Source organism: Triturus cristatus, chromosome 1_1, assembly GCF_964204655.1.
Source record: "Triturus cristatus chromosome 1_1, aTriCri1.1, whole genome shotgun sequence".
NCBI lineage: Eukaryota > Metazoa > Chordata > Amphibia > Caudata > Salamandridae > Triturus > Triturus cristatus.
Genome location: NC_140579.1, coordinates 39,618,896 through 39,645,282, shown reverse-complemented (window position 1 = coordinate 39,645,282; position 26,387 = coordinate 39,618,896). Strand labels below are relative to the sequence as shown.

Sequence of the window (26,387 nt, the reverse complement as noted above, 5' to 3'; positions counted from 1 at the left end):
GTTCACCTCCCTCTCATCTTCCAAATAGCCGGCTATAAATGTTTCTTCACACCTGCACAGAAAACCTCCTCGGGCAGGGCTAAGGGTGGCCTGCTAACATATATTGATTTACACATAGAAGGCAAGTGGTCTAAGGTGGATTGGTTCACATGGAACATACAGGCCCTGAGGTTTAGAAATAAAGGGTTCGGTCTTGTTTTGTTCAATGTGTACAATGCCATTGCCTCAGAAAATGATTTCACTATTTTGAAGGAACTGGATGTCAGGCTGAAACAAGAACTTGTCCCAGCCCAGGGTGTTTCGGCCCCTTTGTTAGTAGTTATGGGTGACTTGAACTGTCATTTATGCCCGGGGCTGTTCCCAATCAGTGCTAATTGGTCTAAATGTCCCATAGAAAAGGGTCCCCATTTTAGCCACTCTTTTAGAGGCATGGAATGGGGCAAGTTGACTCACTCCTACGACCTTGAGCACACAATCGATATGATTACTCTGGGACCGGACGGCACTCTCCCCCCCACTTTCAAGGGGAGAGGGTGCTCGTCATATATAGATTATATACTTGTCTCAAGAGGTTTAAAAAATCGCATTTCCAAGGCAGATATTGAGTGGAGCCCATTTAGTGACCATAACCCTTTGGTCATGGAGCTCCTGTATCAAGGAAGGCAAAAAATTAAGCCAGTGGATGGCACCATCATGGAATGTGTGACGGCCCAGGGTAGGAGGCTCAAGTGGGCAAAAATAGACGGGCCCAGATTTTATAAAGCCCTGATGGAAAAAGGCAAGTCCCTCATTGATGAGTGCTTAGACCCGTCGGTGGTAGGGGCTCGCCTTATAAAAGTGTTTGACCAAATAACGTGTTTGGTGGACGGACTATTGTTGGCCAAGGCCCCTAAGAAAACTCCATCAAACTCACCAAAATGGTTTGACAGGGGTTGTACTCGAGCACTGAAGAATCTAAAATTGGCCCTGAGTGGCAACCCCAGGGAACAGGCTGTAGTAAAAATATGTAGATCAGCATACAGAAAGGAGTTAAAAAGACGGAAAGTCACGCTGCAGGTAGAAGCATGGGCGTCCCTGAGGGAGGCATCTGAAAACAGGGATATCACTGAGTTTTGGAGATTAATAAACTCCCCTTGTTTTCAAGAGAATAATGCCCCGGAGATACCCTCAAATATCCTACCCGAACAGTGGATCACTCACTTTGAGGGTCTATATAATCATGGGAAGGAGATTTTATTAAAGGAGAAGGGGACGAACTCGGCGAGTAATCAAGTGGTATTCTCCCTGGAAGAGATCAGATTGGGTATCAACGGACTTACTAAAAACAAAGCCCCAGGCCCAGATGGGCTCCCCCCAGACCTATTTCTGAGCCAAGTGGATCTTTGGGCTCCTATTGTAACCAGAGTGCTAAACGCAGCTATAATGGCCGGTTTGCCACGATCATGGTCAACGGCCATTATAGTCCCTATTTTAAAAAAAGGCAATAAAGATGACCCTCAATGTTATCGGCCCATCTCTTTGATAGATGTCACTGCCAAAATTTTGGGTAGGGTAATTTTGAACCGCCTGAGTGAGTGGGCCGAGGACAATAATATCATCTCAGATGTCCAGTATGGCTTCCGGACTGGCAGGTCTACCAGTGACCAATGCCTGAACCTATACATGCTGGTAGCAAAGTACACCAAAACCAGCAACGAAGCTATGTATTTGGGGTTCATGGACTTGGCCGCTGCATTCGATCATGTCAACAGGAACTAGTTATGGGCATTGATGAACCAGCTCGGAATTGACCCCGGGTTAATTCTTATACTGAGGGAATTACATAGCGAAACCTCGGCTAGGGTACGGTATAATAAAGAAGGGGGACTGACAGAGTCTTTTAGTTGCACAAGTGGAGTGAGGCAGGGATGTATCTTAGCCCCTTTTTTGTTCTCGTTGTATATTAATAATTTGGAACAATGCCTCAATAACCTAAAAGCAGATTGTCCAAGGGTTGGGACCCGCAACATTCCAGTGCTGCTGTACGCAGACGATGCGGTCCTGCTGGCACGGACTCCCAATAGTCTGCAGATTCTTATTGATGGGTTCGTTAAATTTATGGAGACAATTGACCTGTCTGTCAACTTAAAAAAATCATATGTAATGACAGCAGGCCATAGGCCATTGACCGGTTTCACCTATAGAATTGGCACCCACATTCTTGAAAGGGTGCAATCATTTTCATATCTAGGGGTGTTATTTGACGAATCTTTAAAATTTACATCCCTTGTGCAAGAAAGAGGTGGAAAACTGGTGGCATCTTTTGGTGCAATTTCCGGCTATGGGAGGAAAGTTGGCCGTTGGTGCCCAGAACAAACAATAAATTTGTATGGCTCGATGTGTTGCCCAAAAACTATGTATGGATCAGAAGTATGGGGATTCATAAATCTGGATGGACTGCAAAGGGAAGAAAACAAATATTTCGCTCAATATTGAACGATCCCAATTGCACGCCAGCTATTATTGCCCACAAAGAACTTGGAAGACCCTACATAGAGGATTTGATTAAGTTTAGACCAATTTTGGCCTGGTTTAAATTATGGACGAACCCTGAAGCTGCACTGAGTAGGTTGATCATACAAGATTGTTTGGGAAGAGACAAACACTTGAAAATCCCATGGATCAACTATATTAAGAACACTTTAGAAAATATGGGTCACCTAGAGATGTTTCTCAACCCTCTATCGATCACAGCACAGGATAAGCTAAAACTAAAGAGAAGCTTCCTGGAATCAAGAGTAGCGGCTAGGAGTACACTAGAAGGGAGCAAACCCTCGGTGAGCACCCACAGTAGGCTTGAAACGACTGGTGGGATGGAACCATACCTCTGTGTTCTTTATAATGCCCAAGAGAGGTTTTTAATGGTACGTTTTAGGCTCAATTTTTTACCTTATTTATTAGCCGATCCAGCTGGTTTTAGTATGTCAATTGAGCAGAAGGGTGCCTGCGGCTGCGACAATAGGTCTCCGCAGGACACCCTTCACTTTGTATTATTATGTCCCATGTACAGTCTCCCCAGACGCAGATTTTTAAAAGGCATTCTTAAAAAGGAAAGATTTACTAGAGCTAAGGAGGCATTGACTTTTTTTACAAAGGGCCAGTGACCCGTTAACTTTATGTGCAGTGATAAGTTTCTTAAAATTCGCATTGAGACTTAGAGTCTCCAGAGGGCAGCACTAATCTTGATGATTGTAGATTGTTAATTGGTTAGATCTAGGAACCCCACCCATGAGGATTGTACGTGAGCAATGAATTATTTGTACATATATAGCGTCATTCAATGTTCTGTATACTGATTTAATACTGTTTTAATTGTATAAATGTGTACTCTTTTATGATGATTTTTAACCATCGAATAAAGAACTATTGAATTGAATTGAATTGAATAAAAAAGCTGGAGCTCTCAAGTAACCATGAAGAGGTTAACAGAGGCAGGTACTCGGGGTCAAGAAGGAACATCGCTGCTGCGGCCAGCCTCATTCAGAAGCGGAGGATAACCGAGACCAGGGATGGATTCTTCGTCTCTCTTAAAGGCTGTTCTCTTCTTCAGGAGGGTGCTGATGGGAGCCTCCTATTCCAGGACCCGCACCTGTAACAAAGAGTCATAATTTTGAGTAAGTATACACTTACTTGACTACGTTTACGCATGTTTGAGTCAGTTTACTATATTTCGTTATTCACAAACTCAGGGACTGATTCACAAACTGTACTACAAATTGCAGTTCACAAACTACACACTGCCTCTACTTAAATCTTTTAGTTCTATTCCCCAACTGTGGAGTCCCTGTGCATGTAAGTATACATTTTAGTAGTAAATGTGGGAGGGGTGGGAGGGAAAAGCGTCCCACTTACTACAATAGGGAATGGGATGAGAAAGAACCATGAGGGGTTTGTGGAGGATCACAGACAAAGCCGGTCTGGCCGTACCGGGTATCGGGTGTTTCCTCAAGAGGCTGGAAGGTGGGGGGGGGCTGGTTTTGCAGCGGTGGCGGCTGGTTTTGTTACTGGGGGCCTGGTTTGCAGTGGTGATGCAATATTGCCCCCAGTAACAAAAGCAGCAAGCAAGGGTTTCCAACCTCCCGGGATCCAGGCAGTGTTTCCCTAGGGGCTGGTCAGAGAAAACTGCCGGGTCTGCTTTGGATTCCCCGTCCCGCCCTGGTCACAGAAAGCGTTAGGAAGGACGTCACCCACCCACTCAAGACTAATCCAATTGTATTGCTCTAGGGGTGGAAACATGTAACTTTCACTTTTGTGGCAAGTGTACCGTAAGTTTACCCTCAGAGCTAGTGAAAACCAAAAGTAGTAAACTTCCTAAAAAATTTAACTTTTGAATGAATTTCACCGTGCCCCAGGTTCATATCACCCTAAAATTATGTCAGATGGATCCACTCAAGCATCCTTGATCTAGATGTAGAGTCGCTCACTGTTCTCACCATGGGGATTAATCAAATGTCACTTTAAGGACCACATGTGCTGACTTTATATCACTATATCAACTTTGTCATTCATTACGTATTATGATGTTATTTCCAGGTGGGCACCTCCTTGCAGGCAAGGTGGGAATTCCTGCATGTAGAGGTGCTACTTTAATTAGGAGGGATCTATTTTCTCTACCTTTACTAACCCTGATGAATGCCCGAGACCATATATTAGGCTAGTTTAGGCGATGAAACATGTTGGCAGGAAAATAGATGTGAGAGTCATAGTGTCCTAAAGAATTTCCCTTAGCAAAAAACAAGTAGATGGTAGGGTCATAGTCCCTAGAAACATCTGCCTCAGTTCTTTTAACCATATCTAGGGTACCTAATATGGAAAATGTTACTTACCCCATAGAGATCTGTCCGTGGCATGTAATGCTGTAGATTCACATGGAGTGCATACTCCTGCCATCTACTGTTCAGCCTGAATGTGTGCAAGTTGTTTTTCTTCGAAGAAGTCTTTCTAGTCATGAGGTTCGGTGTCTCCTCTTGCTAGTAATGAGCATGGGCATCGGCTCCATTGTTAGACAGTTTTCTCCCGTAAAGAGGGTGAGGATGAAGTGAGGTGAGAAGCGATGTACAAAGTTATGTCCATGTTAAAGAGGAAAGTGGAAAAGAATAAAAGTTAGCAGTTGTCTGGGGAGGAGGGTAGGCACATGTGAATCTACAGCACTACATGCCACGGACAGATGTCTATTGAGAAGTAATATTTGCAGTTTGAGGCATGTGTGGCTGTAGATACACATGCTATGCATAGACTGTAAAGCAGTCCTTCCAAAAGAGGTGGCTAACCTGTGGGTATTGCAGTAGATTAAAAAACTATACAGCGTACTGTCTGGCCATCTTTGGCCTGCTGACAGGCAAGCACATCCACACAATAGTGTTTTAGCTGCTTTGCATATGTCAGCTATTGAGACATTACCCAGGAAGGCAATGGAGGTTCTTGTTTTGCTAGTAGAGTGGGCTTGAAGAGATAAGGTTCTCTTTGCTTTTGCATAGCAGGTTAAGGTGCATTTATCTATCCGACTGGAAATACCTGATTTGGAGAGGGCCTTTCCTTTGTGGGGTTTTGAGAAAGCAACAAATAGTTGCTGAGTCTTTCTGAAAGCCTTTGTCCTATCTATATAATACATGAGAGCTGACTTGAATCTAGCGTGTGAAAAGCCCTTTCTGCTACTGAGTCTGGTTGAGGGAAAAACATATGGAGTTCTATCGATTGGTTCAGGTGGAACACCACCTTAGGAAGGAATTTAGGATTGGTGTGTAAGACGACCCTTCCCTATGCACTTGAAAGAAAGGTTCTCCTAGGGTTAGTGCCTAGAGTTCACTGGCACACTGAAGGGAAGTAATGGCAACCAGAAAAGCCACCTTTCACGAGAGGAACCGAAGGGGGAAAGATTGGAGAAGCTCAAAAGGGGGACCCAGGAGTCTGGTGAGGACGATATTGAGGTTCCATGATGGAACTGGTGGAGTCCGGGGAGGATTTACCCTCTTGAGGCCCTCCATTAAAGATTTGATAACTGGAATTTTGAAAAGGGAAAGATTCTGTAGGTAAGTGGCCACAGAGGTTAGATGGAACCAAAGAGAAGTGAATGACAGTCCACACATTTGTAGAGGTAGCAGGTAGCAGACAATGTCCTGTTCTCTAGCTGTGAGCCGGCTAATATGTCTTGAATGACAGTCGTGGTCAATTTGCTTCCATTTGGCCACGCAGCATGCGCGAGTAGTGGGTCTATGTGCTTCATTTAGGATGGCCATGCATTCGAAAGGTAATCTGAGACATCTGAATTCTAAAACTTCAGGATCCAGATTGCAAGGCTGACGGACTTTGGATCTGGGTGCTGTATTTCCACATGGTGTGGAGTGAAAAGGTCTGGCCTGATCAGGAGTCTCTTATGCGGAACCACCAAGAGATCCAGAAGTGTTGTGAACCATGGCTGGTGGGCCCAAGTGGGAGTCACTAGAATGAGTGTGAAGATATCTGCCCTAACATCCATACCACAAATGGAAGCAGGGAAAGATGAGGAAAAGCATGGGCAAATATACCTGACTAGTTCATCCATAGTGCATTGCCTATGGACTGTGGGAATGGGGAACCTGGATACGAAGTTTGGGCGTTTTCTACAGTTGCGTATAAGTCTATCTGGGAAAAACCCCATTGCTGGAAGTACTGGTCGAGGACTTGCGGTGAGTTCCCACTTGTGCCGCATACTGTTGAGGAGGCCGGCAAAGTTGTTGTCCACCCACGGGAGGTACTCCGCAAATTGGTGGATTTTGTGATGAGGAGTCCACCGCCAGATGTGATGGTTTAACTTTGGAGACTGAGTCCTCCCCTGTTTTTGAAGTTAAAACATGGCTTTGGTGTTGCTCATGCAGACAAGGATAACTTTGCCCACCAGATAGGGAAGGAAAGCTTTTGAAGCAAGGTGAACTGTTATGAGTTCTAAATAATTGATGTGAAGGCCCTGGTGTTTGAGTTCTCAGTGGTCTTAGATGGTCAAAGCTTGCAAATGTGCTCCCTATACTTAGAGGCAAGCACTTGTTGTGATGGTTTCCTGTGAAACTAGGTCAAGAAAAGGCTGCCCCGCAACAGGTTTTTGGTGTTCCAACACAGGAGAGAGTGACAAGTGTGATCTTTCCATTGACCCTGCGCTGGAGATCATTGCTGTGCTAGGGGTTCCTGCAACGGATGCATGTATAGTCTTGTGTGGCGCATGATTGCAATGTAGAAGGCCATCATGCCTAGGAGGCGCGTAACTGTCCTGGCTGTGACCTGGTGATCTTTTTGAAAGTGCAGGAGTGTCTGCAAAGACTGTACTCATGACGAAATTGGGGTAGGTCAGCCCACTTTCTGAGTTGAGGATTGCTCCTACGTAAGGCTGAATTTGTCAGGGTTGGTGGTGGAATTTTTTCGACATTGATGGTGAACCCCAAATTGTGTAAAAGATTTATCTTGGTCTGAGTGTGTTCGCAGCATAGTTGGTGGATGGAACTCTTGATGAGCCAATCGTCCAGATGAACAAGTGACTTACCTTTGGTAACGATGTATCTGGTAGAGATATAAATTAGTTGTAGATTCCTTACCTTAGAATTTTCCCCAGGCAGTACCCCTGCTTGTTGGCAGTTGGCGTCAGTCGGCTCCGCGTCCGTCATCGTCGGTGGGAGGATGTCGCAGGACCTATATAGATTCCGCCCATGTGCGCTGACGTCAGTTCTTAACACGACTTTCCGTGCCAGAAGCGCAGAGCCATGAAAGACACTGACCACTGGTGCGTCACAACTAGGGCCCTTTAGGGGAGTCCCTATCCATAGAAATCAGTTACAGAGTGGGAAGGATGTGTGGGGCGGTAAGGAATCTACAACTAATAAATGTCTCTACCAGATACATAATTTCCGAAGGTAAGTAACTTGTTCATCTGATACAGACTATTCGTTGTAGATTCCTTACTTTAGAATAGATACCCCAGCAATACCAACCCTTGAGGATGTTCTGCAAACCCAGATTACACCAAGAAGTCCTGGAGGACCAAACAGGCAAAGTACCCATCCCTCCGGACTTGGCTGTCCAGGCATTAGTGTCTGGTAAACATGCAGGGATGCCCACATCGCTGTCTGACAGATATCAAGGACTGTAACTCCATGTGCTAATGCAGTTTTTGCCACTGTTGCTCTAGTGGAGTGAGCACGCAACTCCACAGGAGGCTCCGTCTTCACCAATGCATAGCATATTTTAATGCAGAGGACAACCCATCGAGAGATGGTCCATTATTGCACAGCCCGACCTTTTATGGTGCCCACATAGCCAATGAAGAGTTGATCATCCACCGGGAAGTCTTCGGTACGATCAAGATAAAAAGACATGCACGTTTAGGGTCCAGACGGTGGAGTCTCTCCTCTTCCTTGAAGGGATGCGGAGGTGGGTAAAAGGTGGGCAGAGTTATGGATTGTCCCACATGAAATGGCGTGACCACTTTAGGGAGGAACGAGGACTTTGTTCTTAGCATCACTATATTTGGCTCAACAGACAGAGAAGGAGGCTTGGAAGACAGAGTCTGAAGCTTGCTAACTCTGCGAGCAGATGTGATGGCAATAAGGAAAGCAGTTCCAAGAGTGAGAAGTCTGAGAGGGCAATTATGAAGAGGCTTGAAGGGAGCACACATAAGAAAGGTCAAAACCAGATTTAAATCCCATTGGGGCATTATGAAAGGAGACGGAGGAAACAAATGAGTAAGGTCCTTAAAGAACCTATTTACAATGGGAGACTTGGACAAGGAAGGCTGATCTGGAAGTCTCAAAAAGGCAGAGATAGCTGCAAGATAACCTTTAACCCCTTGAGTGCCCCGCCCTTTCCCCGCCCTGTGCCGGCCCTTTCATTAGCGGGCGGGGTTCATGACGAGATAGTCTCGTCATGGGCACAGCGCAACCGCGGCCCATGACGAGACCATCTCGTCATGGGCACTCAAGAGGTTAAGGGTGCTCAAGGCAGAGCCCTGCTGGGCCAAAGAATGTGTGCAGAAGAGAACCTCTGAAAGAGGGGCAGGAGTAAGATCAACAGCATTTGCTTTGCACCATGCCACTAACTTCTTCCTTGTACAGGCGTATACTGATTTAGTGGAGGGACGCCTGGCTGCCAAGATGACAACACAGACTTCGGGTGGAAGGTCGAAAGCTGTCAACTGCTGCTGCTCAATCTCCATGCAAGGAGGTGAAGACGGGACAGGTTTGGGTGAAGAACCATCCCCTGCTGCTGCGACAGAACCGATGGCCATGCTCAGAAGGTCAGAATACCAGACTCTTCGTGCCCAATCCGGAGCCACAAGAATGACTTGAGCCCGGTCAAGCTTGATCTTCTTGAGCACTTTGGGCAGAAATGGTATAGGCATAAATTAGGCCAAAGCTCCAATCGTGACAAAAGGCGCAGCTGAGCGAGTGCTGCCTGTGAGACTCCAATGCGCAATACTGCTGACATTGTGTGTTCTCTTCGGAGGTGAACAGATCTAACCACAGCTCTCCCCACCACTGAAAGAGACCTTATGCCACCTCCAGATGGAGACACCATTTGTGATTGACCGGGCACTGACAGCTGAGTTTGTTCGCTCTGACGTCCAGAGAACCCGCCAGGTGTTGAACCACCAGGGTTATGCTGTCATGTTCCAGCCATGTCCAGAGGCAAAGAGCCTCCTGACAAAGGGTCCACAACCCCACCCCGCCCTGTTTGTTGCAGTACCACATGGCGGTGGTGTTGTCCGTGAACACCTGCACCACTTTCCCTTTGAGAGAGGGAAGCAATGCCTTCAGTGCCAGTCTGATCGCCCGAAGCTCCAGAAGGTTGATATCCCAGGAGTGACGCATCTGTCACCACCGTTAGATCTGGTTGGGAAAGGGAGAGGGATCTGCCTCTGACCCAATCTTGGCTTGTTAGCCACTACTGCAGAAGTTGTGCAGTTCCCTCTGAGATCTGGATGTAGTCAGAAAGATTCCCCTGATACTGCGCCCACTTGAACTTCAGGTCCCTCTACAGAGCCCGTGTATCCTACCTGGCATGATCCACCAGCAGGATGCAGGAGGCCATGAGGGCCAACAGCCTCAAAGTCATTCTCACCGAAATCCAGGACAGATGCTGAACAATCGGTATCATAGTCCGAATATCCCATACTCGCTGCTCGGGAGGATAGGCCCAAAACTGCACTGTGTCTAGAAGTGCCCCAATGAAAGGGAGCATCTGAGAGGGAGTCAGGTGTGACTTTGGCATGTTGATAGTGAACCCCAGTGAGTGCAGGAGGTTTGCCGTAGTCTGGAAGTGGGAGACCCAAATGGGATGGAGTAGCCCCCCCAGGCGATCTACAGAACCCACTTGTCCGACGTCATGGATTTCCAGGGGAGGAGGTGATGGCGATTCCTGCCTCCGACTGCCCATTGATGAGCCTGAAATGTCACACTAGGTAGCTTGGAGTCTTTGGCAGGGGAAAGGGTGGACTGGCCTGCCCGCTGGCTCCCTGATGAACGAGAACGCTGGGTCCCACATCGGCAGCTGCGCAGAGGCTGGACAGCTTGCATGATTCCGTGGCTGAGCTGGACAGGACCTGGCTGGGCAGCCCTTCTGTAGCCACAAAAGGGACAAAAGGCAGACTGAGGTGGACGGGAGGTAGCCGTGAGCCCCAAGGATCTGGCCATGGCCCAAGAATCCTTGAAGCGCTTAAGCGCTGAGTCTGCCTTGGTCGGGGTGCACGCGTGGGAGGTGTGGTAGTTAGCTCTAGACAGTAACCATGCTGTATGATGTCCAGCACCCACTGGTCAGAGATGATGTTCCACCAAGTGGGAAGAAACCTTGAAAACGGTCCCCAACAGGTGTTGTGTGACTGGGGCAGGAGGGGGATGTCAGGATTTGGTGACTGTGGCAGGAGTTGTTTTGGGAAGGGACATTGCCTCTAACTCTGGAGTTATTATACCTTTAGGTGCCTGTTAGAGCTGGCATCATTGGCATGGGTCTCCCTTCCATTTTTTTTGCTGTTGGCTTCTGTGTTTTTGCTGGTCTAGATGCTTTGGGTACTTTGCCACTGCTATTCAGTGCCAAAACACCATGATTGGCATATTTAATTTACTTGTCAGACCCTAATATAATGCACTGTGTGTGCCTAGGGCCTGTAAATCAAATGCTGCAAGTGGGCTGCAGCACTTATTGTGCCACCCACAGAAGCAGCCTGTAAAATGTAACTCTGGCCTGCCATTGCAGACTTGGCAAGTGCACACACTTGCCAGTCCCTAAAACTTCAATTTTCTACATGTTAGTCACCCCTAAGGTAGGCCCAAGGTACCCTTGTGGGCAAAGTGCATTGTATGTGAAAGGTAGGACATGCCCTGGTGTGTGTGGCATCCTGATAGTGAATTACTGCCAATTTCGTTTTTCACTATTGCAAGGCTACCTGTTCCTATAGGACAGAATGGGTAGTTTGTTTATAACATCTTATAAACATAACTGACCCCAGGAACAAGGTAGAAAAATAAAGTTTAGTATGCCTGAACTCAGAATGTTTAAATGCATCTTTTAGTGGGAGTGATTTTTACATTCTGTGTTTGAAAATACCACTTTTAGAAAGAAGGTATTTTCTTGCCTAACCATCCAGTATGCCTCTGCTAGGTTTATGTATTGCATGTCTGGCTTTTGGAGGACAGGGGCTGGAGAGGGGCTATGGCTCCAGACATCTGATGAGTCAGGGCTGGGCTGAATGGACATGGGTTGTATTCAGAGTAGGAGGAGGAGATTTCTCTTTCACCTGAATGGGCCTGGTCTGGTGGTAAGGGAGAACTACTGGACCTCCAGCAAACTGTGGATTCTATAAGGGAGAACTACTGGATCTCCATTGCATTGTGAATACTATATGGGAGAACTACTGGATCTCCATCTCACTGTGGATACTATATGGGAGAACTACTGGATCGCCATATCACTGTGGATACTATAAGAGAGAACTACTGGATCTCCATCTCTCTGCGGATACTATAAGGAGAAATACTGGATCTCCAGCTCACTGTGGATACTATAAGGGAGAACTACTGGACCTCCATCACACTGGGGATACTATAAGGGAGAACTCCTGGACCTCCATCACACTGTGGATACTATAAGGGAGAACTACTGGATCTCCATCACACTGGAGACTATAAGGGAGATCTAGTGGATCTCCATCACATTGTGGATAAGATATGGGAGAACTACTGGATCTCCATGTCACTGTGGATACTACAAGGGAGAACTACTGGATCTTCACCACACTGTTGATACAATAAGGGAGAACTACTGGATCTCCATCACACTGTGGACACCATAAGGGAGAACTACTGGATCTCCATCTCATTGTGGATACTATATGGGAGAACTACTGGATCTCCATCTCACTGGGGATACTATATGGGAGAACTATTGGATCTTCATATCACTGTGGATACTACAAGAGAGAACTACTGGATCTCCATCTCACTGAGGATACTATAAGGAGAAATACTGGATCTCCACCTCACTGTGGATACTCTTAAGGAGAAATACTGGATCTCCATCACACTGTGGATAATATAAGGGAGAACTCCTGGACCTCCATCACACTGTGAACACTATAAGGGAGAACTACTGAATCTCCATCGCATTGTGGATACTATATGGGAGAACTACTGGATATCCATCTCACTGCGGATACTATATGGGAGAACTACTGGATCTCCATATCACTGTGGATACTATAAGAGATACCTACTGGATCTCCAACTCATTGTGGATACTATGAGGAAGAACTACTGGATCTCCATCCCACTGTAGATACTATCAGGAGAACTACTGGGTCTCCACCTCGCTGTGGATACTGTTAAGGAGAAATAATGGATCTCCAGCTCACTGTGGATACTATAAGGAGAAATAATGGACCTTCATCACACTGTGGATACTATATGGGAGGACAACTGAGTCTCCATCTCACTGCGGATACTATATGGCAGAACTACTGGATCTCCACCTCACTGTGGATACTATTAAGGAGAAATACTGGATCTACAGCTCACTGTGGATTCTATAGAGAGAAGTACTGGATCTCCATCACACTGTGGATGCTATCAGGAGAACTACTGGATAACCATTGCATTGTGGCTACTATAAGGGAGAACTACTGGATCTCCATCGCATTGTGGATACTATAAGGGAGAACTACTGGATCTCTGTCTCATTGTGGATACTATTAAGGAGCAATACTGGATCTCCAGCTCACTGTGGATACTATAAGGAGAACTACTGGATCTCCATCAACTGGATACTATAAGGGAGAACTACTGGATCCCCATCTCACTGTGGATACCATAAGGGAGAACTACTGGACCTCCATCACACTGTGGATACTATAAGAGAGAACTACTGGATCTCCATCTCACTGAGGATACTATAAGGAGAAATACTGGATCTCCACCTCACTGTGGATACTATTAAGGAGAAATACTGGATCTTCATCACACTGGGATACTATAAGAGAGAACAACTGGATCTCCATCTCCCTGTGGATAATATAAGGGAGAACTACTGGATCTCCATCTCACTGTGGATACTATAAGGGAGAACTACTGGACCTCCATCACACTGTGGATACTATAAGGGAGAACTACTGGATCTCCATCACATTGTGGATAGTATATGGGAAAACAACTGGATCTCCATCTCACTGCGGATACTATATGGGTGAACTACTGGATCTCCATATCACTGTGGATACTATAAGAGATACCTACTGGAGCTCCACCTCACTGTGGATACTATAAGGAAGAACTACTGGATCTCCATCCCACTGTGGATACTATCAGGAGAACTACTGGATCGCCACCTCACTGTGGATACTATTAAGGAGAAATAATGGATCTCTATCACACTGTGGATACTATATGGGAGAACTTCTGGATCTCCACCTTACTGTGGATACTATTAAGGAGAAATACTGGATCTACATCTCACTGTGGATACTATAAGGAGAACTACTGGATCGTCATCACACTGTGGATGCTATCAGGAGAACTACTGGATCTCCATTGCATTGTGGCTACTATAAGGGAGAACTACTGGATCTGCATCGCATTGTGGATACTATAAGGGAGAACTACTGGATCTCCATCGCATTGTGGATACTATTAAGGAGAAACACTGGATCTCCAGCTCACTGTGGATACTATGAGGAGAACTACTGAATCTCCATCACACTGTGGATACTAGAAGGGAGAATTACTGAATCTCCATGTCACTGTGGATACTACAAGGGAGAACTACTGTATCTTCATCACACTGTTGATACAATAAGGGAAAACTACTGGATCTCCATCACACTGTGGATACTATAAGGGAGAACTACTGGATCTCCATCGCATTGTGGATACTTTATGGGAGAACTACTGGATCTCCATCTCACTGCAGATACTATATGGGAGAACTACTGGATCTCCATATCACTGTGGATACTATAAGAGATACCTACTGGATCTCCACCTCACTGTGGATACTATAAGGAAGAACTACTGATCTCCATCCCACTGTGGATACTATCAGGAGAACTACTGGATCTCCACCTCGCTGTGGATACTATTAAGGAGAAATAATGGATCTCCAGCTCTCTGTAGATACTATAAGGAGAACTACTGGATCTCCATCACACTGTGGATACTATGTGGGAGAACTACTGGATCTCCATTGTATTGTGGCTACTATAAGGGAGAACCACTGGATCTCCATCACACTGTGGATACTATAAGGGAGAACTACTGGACCTCCATCACACTGTGGATACTATAAGAAGAACTACTGGATCTCCATCACACTGTGGATACTATGTGGGAGAACTACTGGATCTCCATTGTATTGTGGCTACTATAAGGGAGAACTACTGAGTCTCCATCACTCTGCGGATACTATATGGGAGAACTACTGGATCTCCACCTCACTCTGGATACTATTAAGGAGACATAATGGATCTACAGCTCACTGTGGATACTTTAAGGAGAACTACTGGATCTCCATCACACTGTGGATGCTATCAAGAGAACTGCTGGATCTTCATTGTATTGTGGCTACTATAAGGGAGAACTACTGGACCTCCATCACACTGTAGATACTATAAGGGAGAACTACTGGACCTCCATCACACTGTGGATACTATAAGGAGAACTAGTGGATCTCCATTACACTGTAGATTCTATAAGGGAGAATTACTGGATCTCCATGTCACTGTGGATACTACAAGGGAGAACTACTGGATCTCCATCACACTGTGGATATTATAAGGGAGAACTACTGGATCTCCATCACACTGGAGACTATAAGGGAGATCTAGTGGATCTCCATCACACTGGAGACTATAAGGGAGATCTAGTGGATGTCCATCACATTGTGGATACTATAAGGGAGAATTACTGGATCTCCATTGCACTGTGGATACTATAAGGGAGAACTACTGGATCTCCATCACACTGTGGATACTATAAGGGAGATCTACTGAATCTGCAGCTCACCATGGATACTATAAGGGTGATCAACTAGAACTCCATTGCACTGTGGATACTATAAGGAGCCCTACTGGATCACCATCATGCTGTGGATACTATAAGGAGACCTACTGGATCACCATCATGCTGTGGATACCATAATGGAGAAATACTGGATCTCCAGCTCACTGTGGATACTATAAGGGAGATCTACTGGACCTCCATCGCACTGTGGATACTATAAGGGAGAACTACTGAATCTCAATCTCACTGAGGATACTATAAGGGAATCTGATTCAAGAGGTCATTTTGTGTACTTTGGATCCTGTGGTGATGGTTTGTGTTGTTTTGCTATTCCAGGTCTGACGGTTCTACAAGATGTTGCCCTGTGTAAGCTTCCCTGCTTGGCCAGGATACGTTCGGTAGCTTTCGGAGACACTAACGTTCCTTATTAAATATTCAGATGTTTCCAATAGAAACAGGACTCCTCCTGCTTTTCTTTAAGTCAGACTCTATACGTTACTGCTGCTCATGCTGAGGAGCCAAACCCTCTGGGGAATATCTGGAAAGATACATCTCTATTTCCTCCAGAGAAAAGTCAGTGTCTCTAATCTGCTATTTATTATCTTCAAGAAAATTATGGTTACATACTAGGGTATTGAGTGCTTATGGTCGACGTCATAGCAAGTCATCATGACTCACTAATGGTTGACACCAAAAGATAATATTATTTAGTGGGAAAGTCCAGGCCCAAACACTTGATGGCAGAATAACAAAGAGCGTGTGACTATAGAATAGGTTCACACTGTAAAACCAGCACTTCTTACGTTGACCAACTCCTCAGGCACCAGGAGGGCATGGTCTACGATTGTTGTGGGGAGCCCATCCTGATGGCAGAGAGAGGGTTCTACTCTTGAGGTAGAAGATTGAGGTGGCTCTAATTCAGAAGGTTAGAGTACCAGAAAGGGAGAGCCACCTGGTAGACACTAGTGTTTTGTGTTTTTTGTCCAACAGTAACGCAGCACCGTCTGCCTCCCTTATGAGCCCATGATACGATTCGAGTAAGAATCGCGAGTGAGTTTTGAGTCTTTTCCTTATTTTCACCGTGATCTGTTTTAAATAATTTCCTTAGCGCACGCATGTCACAAATAGAGTCTTTTTCACGTGCGTCTGGCCGCTCTATAGAATCACACATCAAGTATGCTCACAATTGCTGTGTAGCCGTAAGACACCCACAACTTCCACAATGATTTAGTGGGTTGATGCTAATTTCGCATAATATGGAACGGATGCTCGGTTCCAACAATCACTGGTAATTACCTGGGGCGCATAACTCAGAATGAGGTGATTATATGCGCAAAAATGAGAGTTCACACGGAAATGGGCACTGTTCATTCTAATTTTAAATAGATCATTTTCTGATTGCCCAGAACTGTATGTTCTTTTTTCAGGTTCATCTGTACGCAGAGGAGTCCCTGAACCCTTTTTACCTCCTTCGCAAGTATATGTAGGTGGCACACAGACGCTCCAGGGTTGGATGCACCTTAGTGTGTGTAGACCGCCCGGTGTGTCGATAGGTCCTGACGAAAACCTGTGACTACACTCAAAGGTTGAAACATGTAGACCGTCAATATTTGGATAATACTTTAGGTCAAATCAAACCTACATTAGTATTACACCTCACCACTTTTTTAACCGTGACCCTGCTGCTCCATATTAAATTTGTTAGGGAGTACAGAAGGATTACTTTTAACTTTATTTCACTCACTCACACACGTCACTTACACGTACTGACATAATAACAAACCTGCTCCGCTGTAATCAGGCGTCGAAGCACACCCGGGTGGTATTCGGCTGCTCGGGTGGACCCCGATGATGAAGCACGTCACCAACTAGGTTGGTGAGTGAGGGGTTTCATAAAAAATAAATAATTTCTCTTTTTACTTCTCTGAGAACTCTCTAACAGACAGAAGGTTTTTACCTTCTCTCATTTAAGGATACCCCCTTATTTGTTTATTTTGTATACCTCAGGGGACTGAGAGTACCCCTTACAACTTAGTTGTGAAATCCCTTTCACTCTCTTTTGTTATATTGTAGACACTAGAATCACCATGCGCCCTGTAAGAAGCTGTCTTTTTATGCCGTGTACCAAAATGAGGTACAATGTAGAAAGTACAGATTGACCTTAATGGTTTACAGGGCTTAAATTAATAATTCCAAATGCTCTCTTTTGTGGTAGTCTGGGCGATCAGTTTAAGCTTATCAGAGGGGAGTGTTAAGCATTTGTTGAACACACAGAGTCAATAAATGAGGCACACACACACTCAAGAAGAAATTTGAGACCAATTTTAGAACAATAACAGGTATCTTTATTTGAACGCTAAGAAGTACGTTATTCAGAAAGTACTGTGCAGTTTATCAATTTTTCCAAGTAAGTAAAAAAATAATACACAAATGCGTTTTTATGCGGTATGGCTTTCCTATGGAGAAAAAAACATATGCTGCATACAGGTATTTACAATCGCCTTTAGGACTTAAGGTGCTAGGGGGCCAAGGTCCAAACTACCACCAGCAGTCCGTGTTTACCAACCCAGGAGTGTCCGGGTGCAGTGGTGCTGGATGGGCTGGCAGCCTTGCATGCTACACTGTAGGAAGAGAGGAGGGGCACCTAGAAATAGACTGTAGAGGGGGAATTGAGGACAGGTCCAGGAGCTCCCAATGTGGGGGCTCGGTTCTTGAGGGTCCTGGGAGCAGGGGAGCACAGTCAGTTGTCACGGACCCAGGCTGGGGATCTCGATGCAGAGGTTTTGGTCAGCTGGTGCCCGTGCTTCAAAGGCACACTTGGCTCTTGTTCGACCTGCAAAGGGGGACAAAGCAGGACAGCTGGGTCACTCTCAGTGTTGGCCTCTGCGATGCTGACTTCCCTCATCGCCTGCTCACTGTTTGCGGCATTAGAGTCCGGACTGGACTCAAACAAGCTTTGGTTACTGCAAGGTGTCTGGTACCCCGGGTATTGATGCAGGGCAGCTCTGGTTGGTCCTGGCTTCTTCACACTAACGTCAAAATCCAAGTGATGAGTTCAAATCATTTGTTCCTATGTTAGGGCAGGCGTAATCTGTGATTCTGCAGTACTGAGAGGGACTTTTCTACTAACACCCGGCCCAACAATGTGCAGTATTCAATAGGTTGAGGGCACGAGTAGATCATTCGGGCTGAAGGAATGATCAGCTTAACTCAAGTGCCTTTTCTTGTGCTTGTGTGATGGAGGAGGGCAGGCACCTCATCTTCTCTGAGGTCACTTGGCCAGACGTGTATCAGCTCTGTCACAAAAGGAGCTGAGCATGCATATCAAGGTGCTCTTTGTGCTAATCGAGTGTCCAGTAGCTTCTGTGGGGAGTCAGACAAAGTTGTTCCTCGAACACCTTCAGGCCCTTCCACATTTCGAATGTATCCAGGAGCCTCCAGGTGAGATCATTCAGGACAAATGCAGGCAGCCTGGAGCACATGTGGGAAAGATGGAAGACAAGTCAATGGAAATTCCCGTGTAAACCACTAGGCTGCTTACTGCACAGTCACCTTTTCACACACCTCCTAGGATTAAGGTCATGCCCGGGTTAATGGTGGCAGAGCCCTATAGAAGACCATTCAGAGCCCATGGTCTTCACTGGGCAACATTTCGCTGTATGCATTGGCTCTTTGTTAAAGTACCAGTTCACCCTCATATCCGTCCTGCATGTTTGTTGTTTTCTCCCCTCTCAGTTCCCTCAGGTCTCTCCTGGCTCTCCATTTAAGTAACAGTTTGACTCATATCTGCCCTGCATGTTTGTTGTTTTCTCCCCTATCAGCTCTCTCAGGTCTCTCCTGCCTCTCCGCTAAACTTAGTAAACGTAATTTGCATGTTTCATTCCCATCCCAGCTGGTCAAATATACCCATCCATCATCCTGTGTTTTTCCAGGTTGTACAGTTTGGACTATCTGCACAACACTAAGAAGGTTGCATGCAGACGTTCTTCTGAGATGATTCTGCAACAGGGAGCAAGGCTATTCTTTCAAAGTCTTTCCTTTTTTTCACCGATTCTTGTTACTAGTGGCACGTTGGTCTTCCCTTGTTGGTGTAGGTGTTCAGGGACAGTAACAGCTTCTTGTGTGTCTAAAACTATGTACCTGACCATCTTGTAGGTGATGCAGCTGGTCTTGCAGAGGACACTGGCCTGAATGTGTACAAGTCCATCATGAGGTGAGCTTGATGAAGTCCAGCATAGTAGTCCCTCAAGCGTACACTGTGGCTGAACGTCCACGAGTCCATCATGAGGTGAGCTTGAAGAAATCCAGCATCGTTTTGCGTCAAGCGTACACTATGGCTGAATGTCTTCAATTCCATCATGAGGTGAACTGGAGGAAGTCCAGCATTGTAGTACCTCAAGCGTACACTGTGGCTGAACGTCCACGAGTCCATCATGAAGTGAGCTTGAAGAAATCCAGCATCGTTTTGCCTCAAGCGTACACTATGGCTGAACGTCTTTGATTCCATCATGAGGTGAACTGGAGGAAGTCCAGCATTGTAGTACCTCAAGCGTACACTGTGGCTGAACGTCCACGAGTCCATCATGAGGTGAGCTTGAAGAAATCCAGCATCGTTTTGCCGCAAGCGTACACTATGGCTGAACGTCTTTGATTCCATCATGAGGTGAACTGGAGGAAGTCCAGCATTGTAGTACCTCAAGCGTTCACTATGGCTGGATGTCTACAAGTCCATCCCAAGGTAACTTGGAGAAGTCCAGCAAAGGACCAGAGGACCAAGGCCTATTCTGCTGTTCTTAAATCGATATCTGGAAGGAAGGGTTTCACTTTCTTCAAGTGGGAGAGCTGTTATCATGCAGTCTTTGTTTTCCTGGTGATGGGTTCTTTGAGTGTGAAGCATATTCGTTTGTGTTAATTGTACAGAACAAACATAGCTAAAAGGCAGAAGAGTGCTGTACTGGCTCTACGGCAAAGAATGTCAATGTATGATTAGAAGGGCAGCTGGGTTCTGAGTAAGGTAGTGGACAGTTACGTCATTGTGATCTAGAGTTTTTTTAAAGAGATGTGTCTTCAGCTATTTCCAATATTGGAAGTTGGATGGTCGTGATGGATACAGGGATGTTGCTCCACATCCTACGTGAATAAATGGAGAAGGAATGTTGCCTCAGTTTTCTTTTTTGAACTTCTTCATCTCCAGCTTGAGAGTGTCCTGGCTGCGGGTGGGCCAAGAGCCACTGCAGATGGTAAGCTTGTCAGCCATATAGCCATGGGTGCTGGATGTCCTGGTCCTGCATCTCTTCTCCTGAGCAGCTGACCCAAGATCATCTTGTGGCTCAGGAAAGGCTCAGACTCAGGCAAGGCTCTGTTGGTTTCTTCAAATGCAGGTCCTTCTAGTCTCTTGGCCCTAGTGCTTTCTCCCATGGGTAATTTCACTGCAGATGCAGTCCAGATCCTTGTGCAGGTAGGTAGGTTGTCCTGTCTCTCCAAATGTCACACAGCAAGGTTACTCCTTAGGTTTTTCATGACTTAGGCCCAGCCTAGAGCAAGAAAGGCAACCATGCAGAGGGTCAACTTAGCAGAAGCGAGGGCTTGCTGAGGGGAGCGCAGTACTTTTTCTTCTCTGATGGCCAACATCAGACTGCCAGGGCCAACAAGTGAGACTACAATTTTTCCTCAAGAATTCTCTGATCCTGGGCCATACTTTAATGGGTTTCTGTCCTGCTGACTAGCCTGCACTGGCTGAAGTGTGATGTTATTAGGCCCTGACTAGAACGCTATTGATATGAGAAATGGCAACACCACTGGAAACTTGGAAGGGGATAGAGAGATCGCATTTTCAGGGTAAGCCTGGGCTAAAGATTATTTAGTTGAACATTTCTAAAGCATGTCTTGACCAAGATAGTTGTGCGGGTGCTTTAACTAGATATTAATTCAACCATGCAAGGGGCATATTATCAAGAAACGGCGTTAACATTATCGCCGCTTTAGCGGCAGAAAACTGCCGCTAAAGTGGCGATTATGGGCTTGATAATATGCCCTTGAGAATTCCCATAGAAGCCCGTGTTCTGGTGTCAACATGGGCTTCTATTGGAATTCTCTGCGGCATATTATCAAGCCCATTATCGCCGCTTTATCAGCAGTTTTCTGCCACTAAAGCGACGATAATGTTAACGCCGTGCTTGATAATATGCCCTCAAATGCTTTTAATTTAGTAGTGTGGACAACAACACAGGAGAGCGACTTACAGGTAGCTCACAAGCTATTGGTTGAAGAAGCCTGAACTAGACTGATACAACAAACAGCAGGATTGTAGCTAGATAGAGTGAGAGTTAATATTAGCAAGAAACAAAACAAATAAGTTACTTTACGTCGGTTACTGGTGGATAGTTTAACTAATTGCAGGTTCCTCACATCTAGAACATCCCCAGGTGCCAACTGGATCCAAATCATTTTACCAGAAATTCTCCCGCACACCGGTAGGTATAGGCACCACCATGCACATGGACACCAGTTTGGCAATTGTTCTGAAACCTCAACAGTGGTGGATTTCACAAATTGTTGATGATGGTGTGTCAATTTCTAACTTAGAACCTTTTTAGTTATCAAACAGACCAGTCCACAGAATGGGGAGAAGGGAGAGCAGTAATAAATATGCAATTAGAGTAGCCACCAGAAGAAGCGTTACCTTCTGATGGATAATTCTAATCACAGATTCCTCAACTTTAGAATAGAATAGATACCATAGCTGCCCTGCCCAAAAAGGTGGAATGTCTGGGAAGTGGACTCAGACAAACAGATGTAGGAGGGTTGAGCTGGCAATGTGGCCCTCCCACAGGACCTGACTGTCAAGGCAATAGTGCTTCATGATATGTGCACAGACTATCATGTTGCAGGCTGGTAGACTCATACCCCTCACACGAATGTCGTCATGGATGCCTTGGCTCTGGTGGAATGAGACTGCAGACCTTCAGGGGGTAGAAGATTTTGATGCACTGGCTACACACCTTGACAAGGTCTTCTCATGCACCGCCATCCATTACTTTCCTCACATAAACCCTTCAAAAAGCTAGTTCCCCTTTACCATCATCTATCTGCACAGGACTTGAAATCACTGGTTTCCTGACAAAACTGTCTTTAAAAGAAGAAGTTAAGCAAGAGGACTTATTTCTATAATCCAAATACACAGGAAGTGACATCACTGTATTTCCCATCATCCATCTACACAGGAAGTGACATCACTCCTCTCCTCCAAGGACCTACTTAATGACTGCCACAGTGTGGACGTGTAGCAGGTGCGCTAGCAGGGAAATGCATCTGCACCTGGACCGTGCCCAGCAGCAGGAACCGTGGTCATCCATCCTCCTGCCGCTACCATGCTGCAACCCTCCACACCCCTCAACCCAGGCTACTGGTCCACACTATGGTGCCTCTCAGCAGCACATAAAACTAAGGGAGAATTCTCCTGCGCATCCTACAAGGCCCCACTCTATCACACTCACCCATTCCTGCAACCACCCGCCCAACACTCCCACACTCACCAAACACGACACAGAGATTTGGGACCTGCTGCACAACAATGCTCCTGACCTGCATGGAACCGCTGGTTGAACCCTGCATCATCGCCTGACATTGCCACAGCCATCCACCTCCAGTTATAAGATTGCCAGGCAATACAGAATTCACAAGCCAAAAGGCGGAATCACCATTGTCCACAAGAACAACATCAGCTGGACCACATCCACGGACACGTCATCCTCCAACATGAAACACCTGCTGTTCAAGCTTCGCATCAAAGTCAATTTCACCCTAAGTGGCACTCATCTACGGACCACCAGGACCACACACCAACTTCACAGACACCATCACAGACTTCGTAGCACCACTCGTCCAAGATGGTATTATGTCCTACTCAGACACATGAACTTTCCACCTGGAAGACCACGCTGACCCCACCTTCAAACATCTCTAACTCCAACGAGGTTTAGAAAGGAAATCAAGAACCAGCTCTTCAACTGATCCCAGCAGACCTCAGTGCCTGGATATCCTCGTGGGTGAGTAGCCGCGCTTTATACATAGTGATTAATTGATTGATAAGTGGCTTAGACTCTCATCTACAGGCCACCAGGACCATACACCAACTCTATCGACACCATCACAGACTTTGTACAAACACTTGTCCTTGATGCTAGTAATTACATCCTCCTCGGCCACCTGAACTTCCACATGAAAGACCATGCTGACCCCAAATGAAGAGCACTCACTGAAGACCTAGGAAGCCTGAACCTCAGCCAATGAGTAAAGGGACCTACTCACGTCACTGGACACTTCTTGGGCCCTTTTTCACCAACATCAGCAACATCCTAGTCGACGAGCCAACACCAGTACCTTGGAGAGACCACGTCCTTGTCAATTTCAGCATGATCATCCCAATCCAACACACATGCACCACCGTCAGACCAGCATGCTGAAACTAGAACGCTGTCACTGACAAGGACTGGAAGATCGCTCTAAACACCCATCGACCCAAACACAGTAACAGCCTCCCCAAAGCTATTAGGAATTTCAACAATTGGATCACCTCCTGTGCTGACTCTCTGCACCTCCACAAACACAGCAATACAACAAGACCCATAACCCAGGCCAATTGGTACACGGAGGAACACAGACTGATGAAACACAACTGCAAACAACTGGAGTGCAAATGGAGAATGAGGCAGGACAATGTAGACAGAAGCAGGCTCAAATTCGCCCTAAGATGGTAGCAACAAATGATCGGGACTACCAAAAGTGCCACACTTGCAAACAGCATTGATGCAAGCAGCAACAGAGGGAAAGCAATATTCACGATTGTGAAAGATTTTACCTCACTATCGGCCACCTCCAACTCCATCACCCTCTTCCAGGACCTCGTCAATAATCTCTTTAAATTCTCCCAACAGCAAAATCACTGCCATTTACAGCAATTTCAGCCCACAATGAAAGCCGACACACCTCACCAAATGTCTCCCCATCTTATCCAAAGAACTAATGCTGAGCACATGGCCTGTCATCACCCCAGAAGAAACAGCCGCCACTATGAAGTCTTTCCACTCAGTGGCCTTAACGGACCACTACCACGCATACTCTAAAGGACTGCAACCCATCAGCGCCATGCTCACACTCATTCTGAATGCCTCTACCTCTTGTGTGACCTTCCCAGAGGCTTGGAATAACTCCCATTACTGAAGAAACCCTCTGCGGATCCTTCAAAGCTTGCCAACTACAGACCGATCTCCCTTCTACCATTCCCCTAACAAGGTCTTGGAGAAAATCAACCTCACCAAATACCTCAACAACCACAAACTACTGGAAACTCTCAGTCTGGTTTCAGACCCAACCACAGCACGGAAACTGCCATCATCGCTGCCCCAGATAGCATCTGCATTACTCTGGACAGAGGAGACACGGCGGCCTCATCCTCCTGGCCATCTCCACCGCATATGACAAAGTCTCCCACCCCATTCTCATCTACCATCCACACATCGGAATACAAGGACACTCACTCCAAAGGATATACTCCTTCCTGACTGGAAGGACCCAGTCCACCTGGTGACTTCATCTGCGGAGTTCTGCAAGGATCCTCCCTGAGCCTGCCATTCTTCAACGCATGCATGATCCCTCTAGCCAGCTTCACCTGCTCTCACGATATCAGCTTCCTCTCCTATGCCGATGACTTGCAACTCGTTCTCTCCCTCATGGACAAGACGCCCAGTACCTGGATGAAGACCAATACCTGTTCGACTGAAATTGCCAACTGGATGAAGACCAACAGCCTAAAGCTGAACACCGACAAGACTAAAATCGTAATCATTGAGAACAGCACATCACTGTGGGACTCTGTCTGGTGGCCTACAGAGCTATGACCTACATGCATCTCTGTCACCCATGCCAAGAACCTCAGGGTCATCATGAACAGCAAACTCAACATGATTGTCCAAGTTAATGCCATCACCGCCTCGTTCTTCCATACCCTGAAGAAGGAAGATTTTCAGATAGCTCCCATTTAGCACCCGGAAAAAATCATGCACGCCGTTGTCTCAAGCAAGCTGGAATATGGGAACACCCTCTAAGCCAGGATTAACAAAAAAACTCACCGGGGGGCTGCAGACCATCAGAACTCGGCTTCCAGAATCACACTCAGCCTCCCATGCCACACTCACATCACATCACACCTGAAGGAGCTCCACTGGCTCCCCATTCACTCTCTCCACCTCCCACACCACACTCACATCACACCACACCTGAAGGAGCTCCACTGGCTCCCCATTCACACTCTCTACCTCCCACACCACACTCACATCACACCACACCTGAAGGAGCTCCACTGGCTCCCCATTCACTCTCTCCTCCTCCCACACCGCACTCACATCACACCACACCACACCACACCTGAAGGAGCTCCACTGGCTCCCCATTCACTCTCTCCACCTCCCACACCGCACTCACATCACACCACACCTGAAGGAGCTCCACTGGCTCCCCATTCACACTCTCCACCTCCCACACCGCACTCACATCACACCACACCTGAAGGAGCTCCACTGGCTCCACATTCACACTCTCCACCTCCCACACCGCACTCACATCACACCACACCTGAAGGAGCTCCACTGGCTCCCCATTCACTCTCTCCACCTCCCACACCACACTCACATCATACTACACCTGAAGGAGCTCCACTGGCTCCCCATTCACTCTCTCTACCTCCCATACCACACTCACATCACACCACACATGAAGGAGTTCCACTGGCTCCCCATTCACTCTCCCCACCTCCCACACTGCCCTCACATCACACCACACCTGAAG

The 26,387-nt window shown here is 46.4% G+C and overlaps 1 protein-coding gene across 1 annotated transcript in view; it reads right to left on the bottom strand.

The window, feature by feature from the left end:
* Positions 1 to 3,165: 3,165 nt before the first annotated feature.
* Positions 3,166 to 26,387, bottom strand: part of LOC146869292 (DLA class I histocompatibility antigen, A9/A9 alpha chain-like) — a 145,265-nt gene continuing 122,043 nt past the window's right edge. Inside the window, exon 6 of the mRNA XM_085653720.1 lies at positions 3,166 to 3,628. Coding sequence (XP_085509846.1) covers positions 3,567 to 3,628 — 62 coding nt within the window. The 3' untranslated portion in view covers positions 3,166 to 3,566. The remainder of the gene's footprint in view (positions 3,629 to 26,387) is intronic.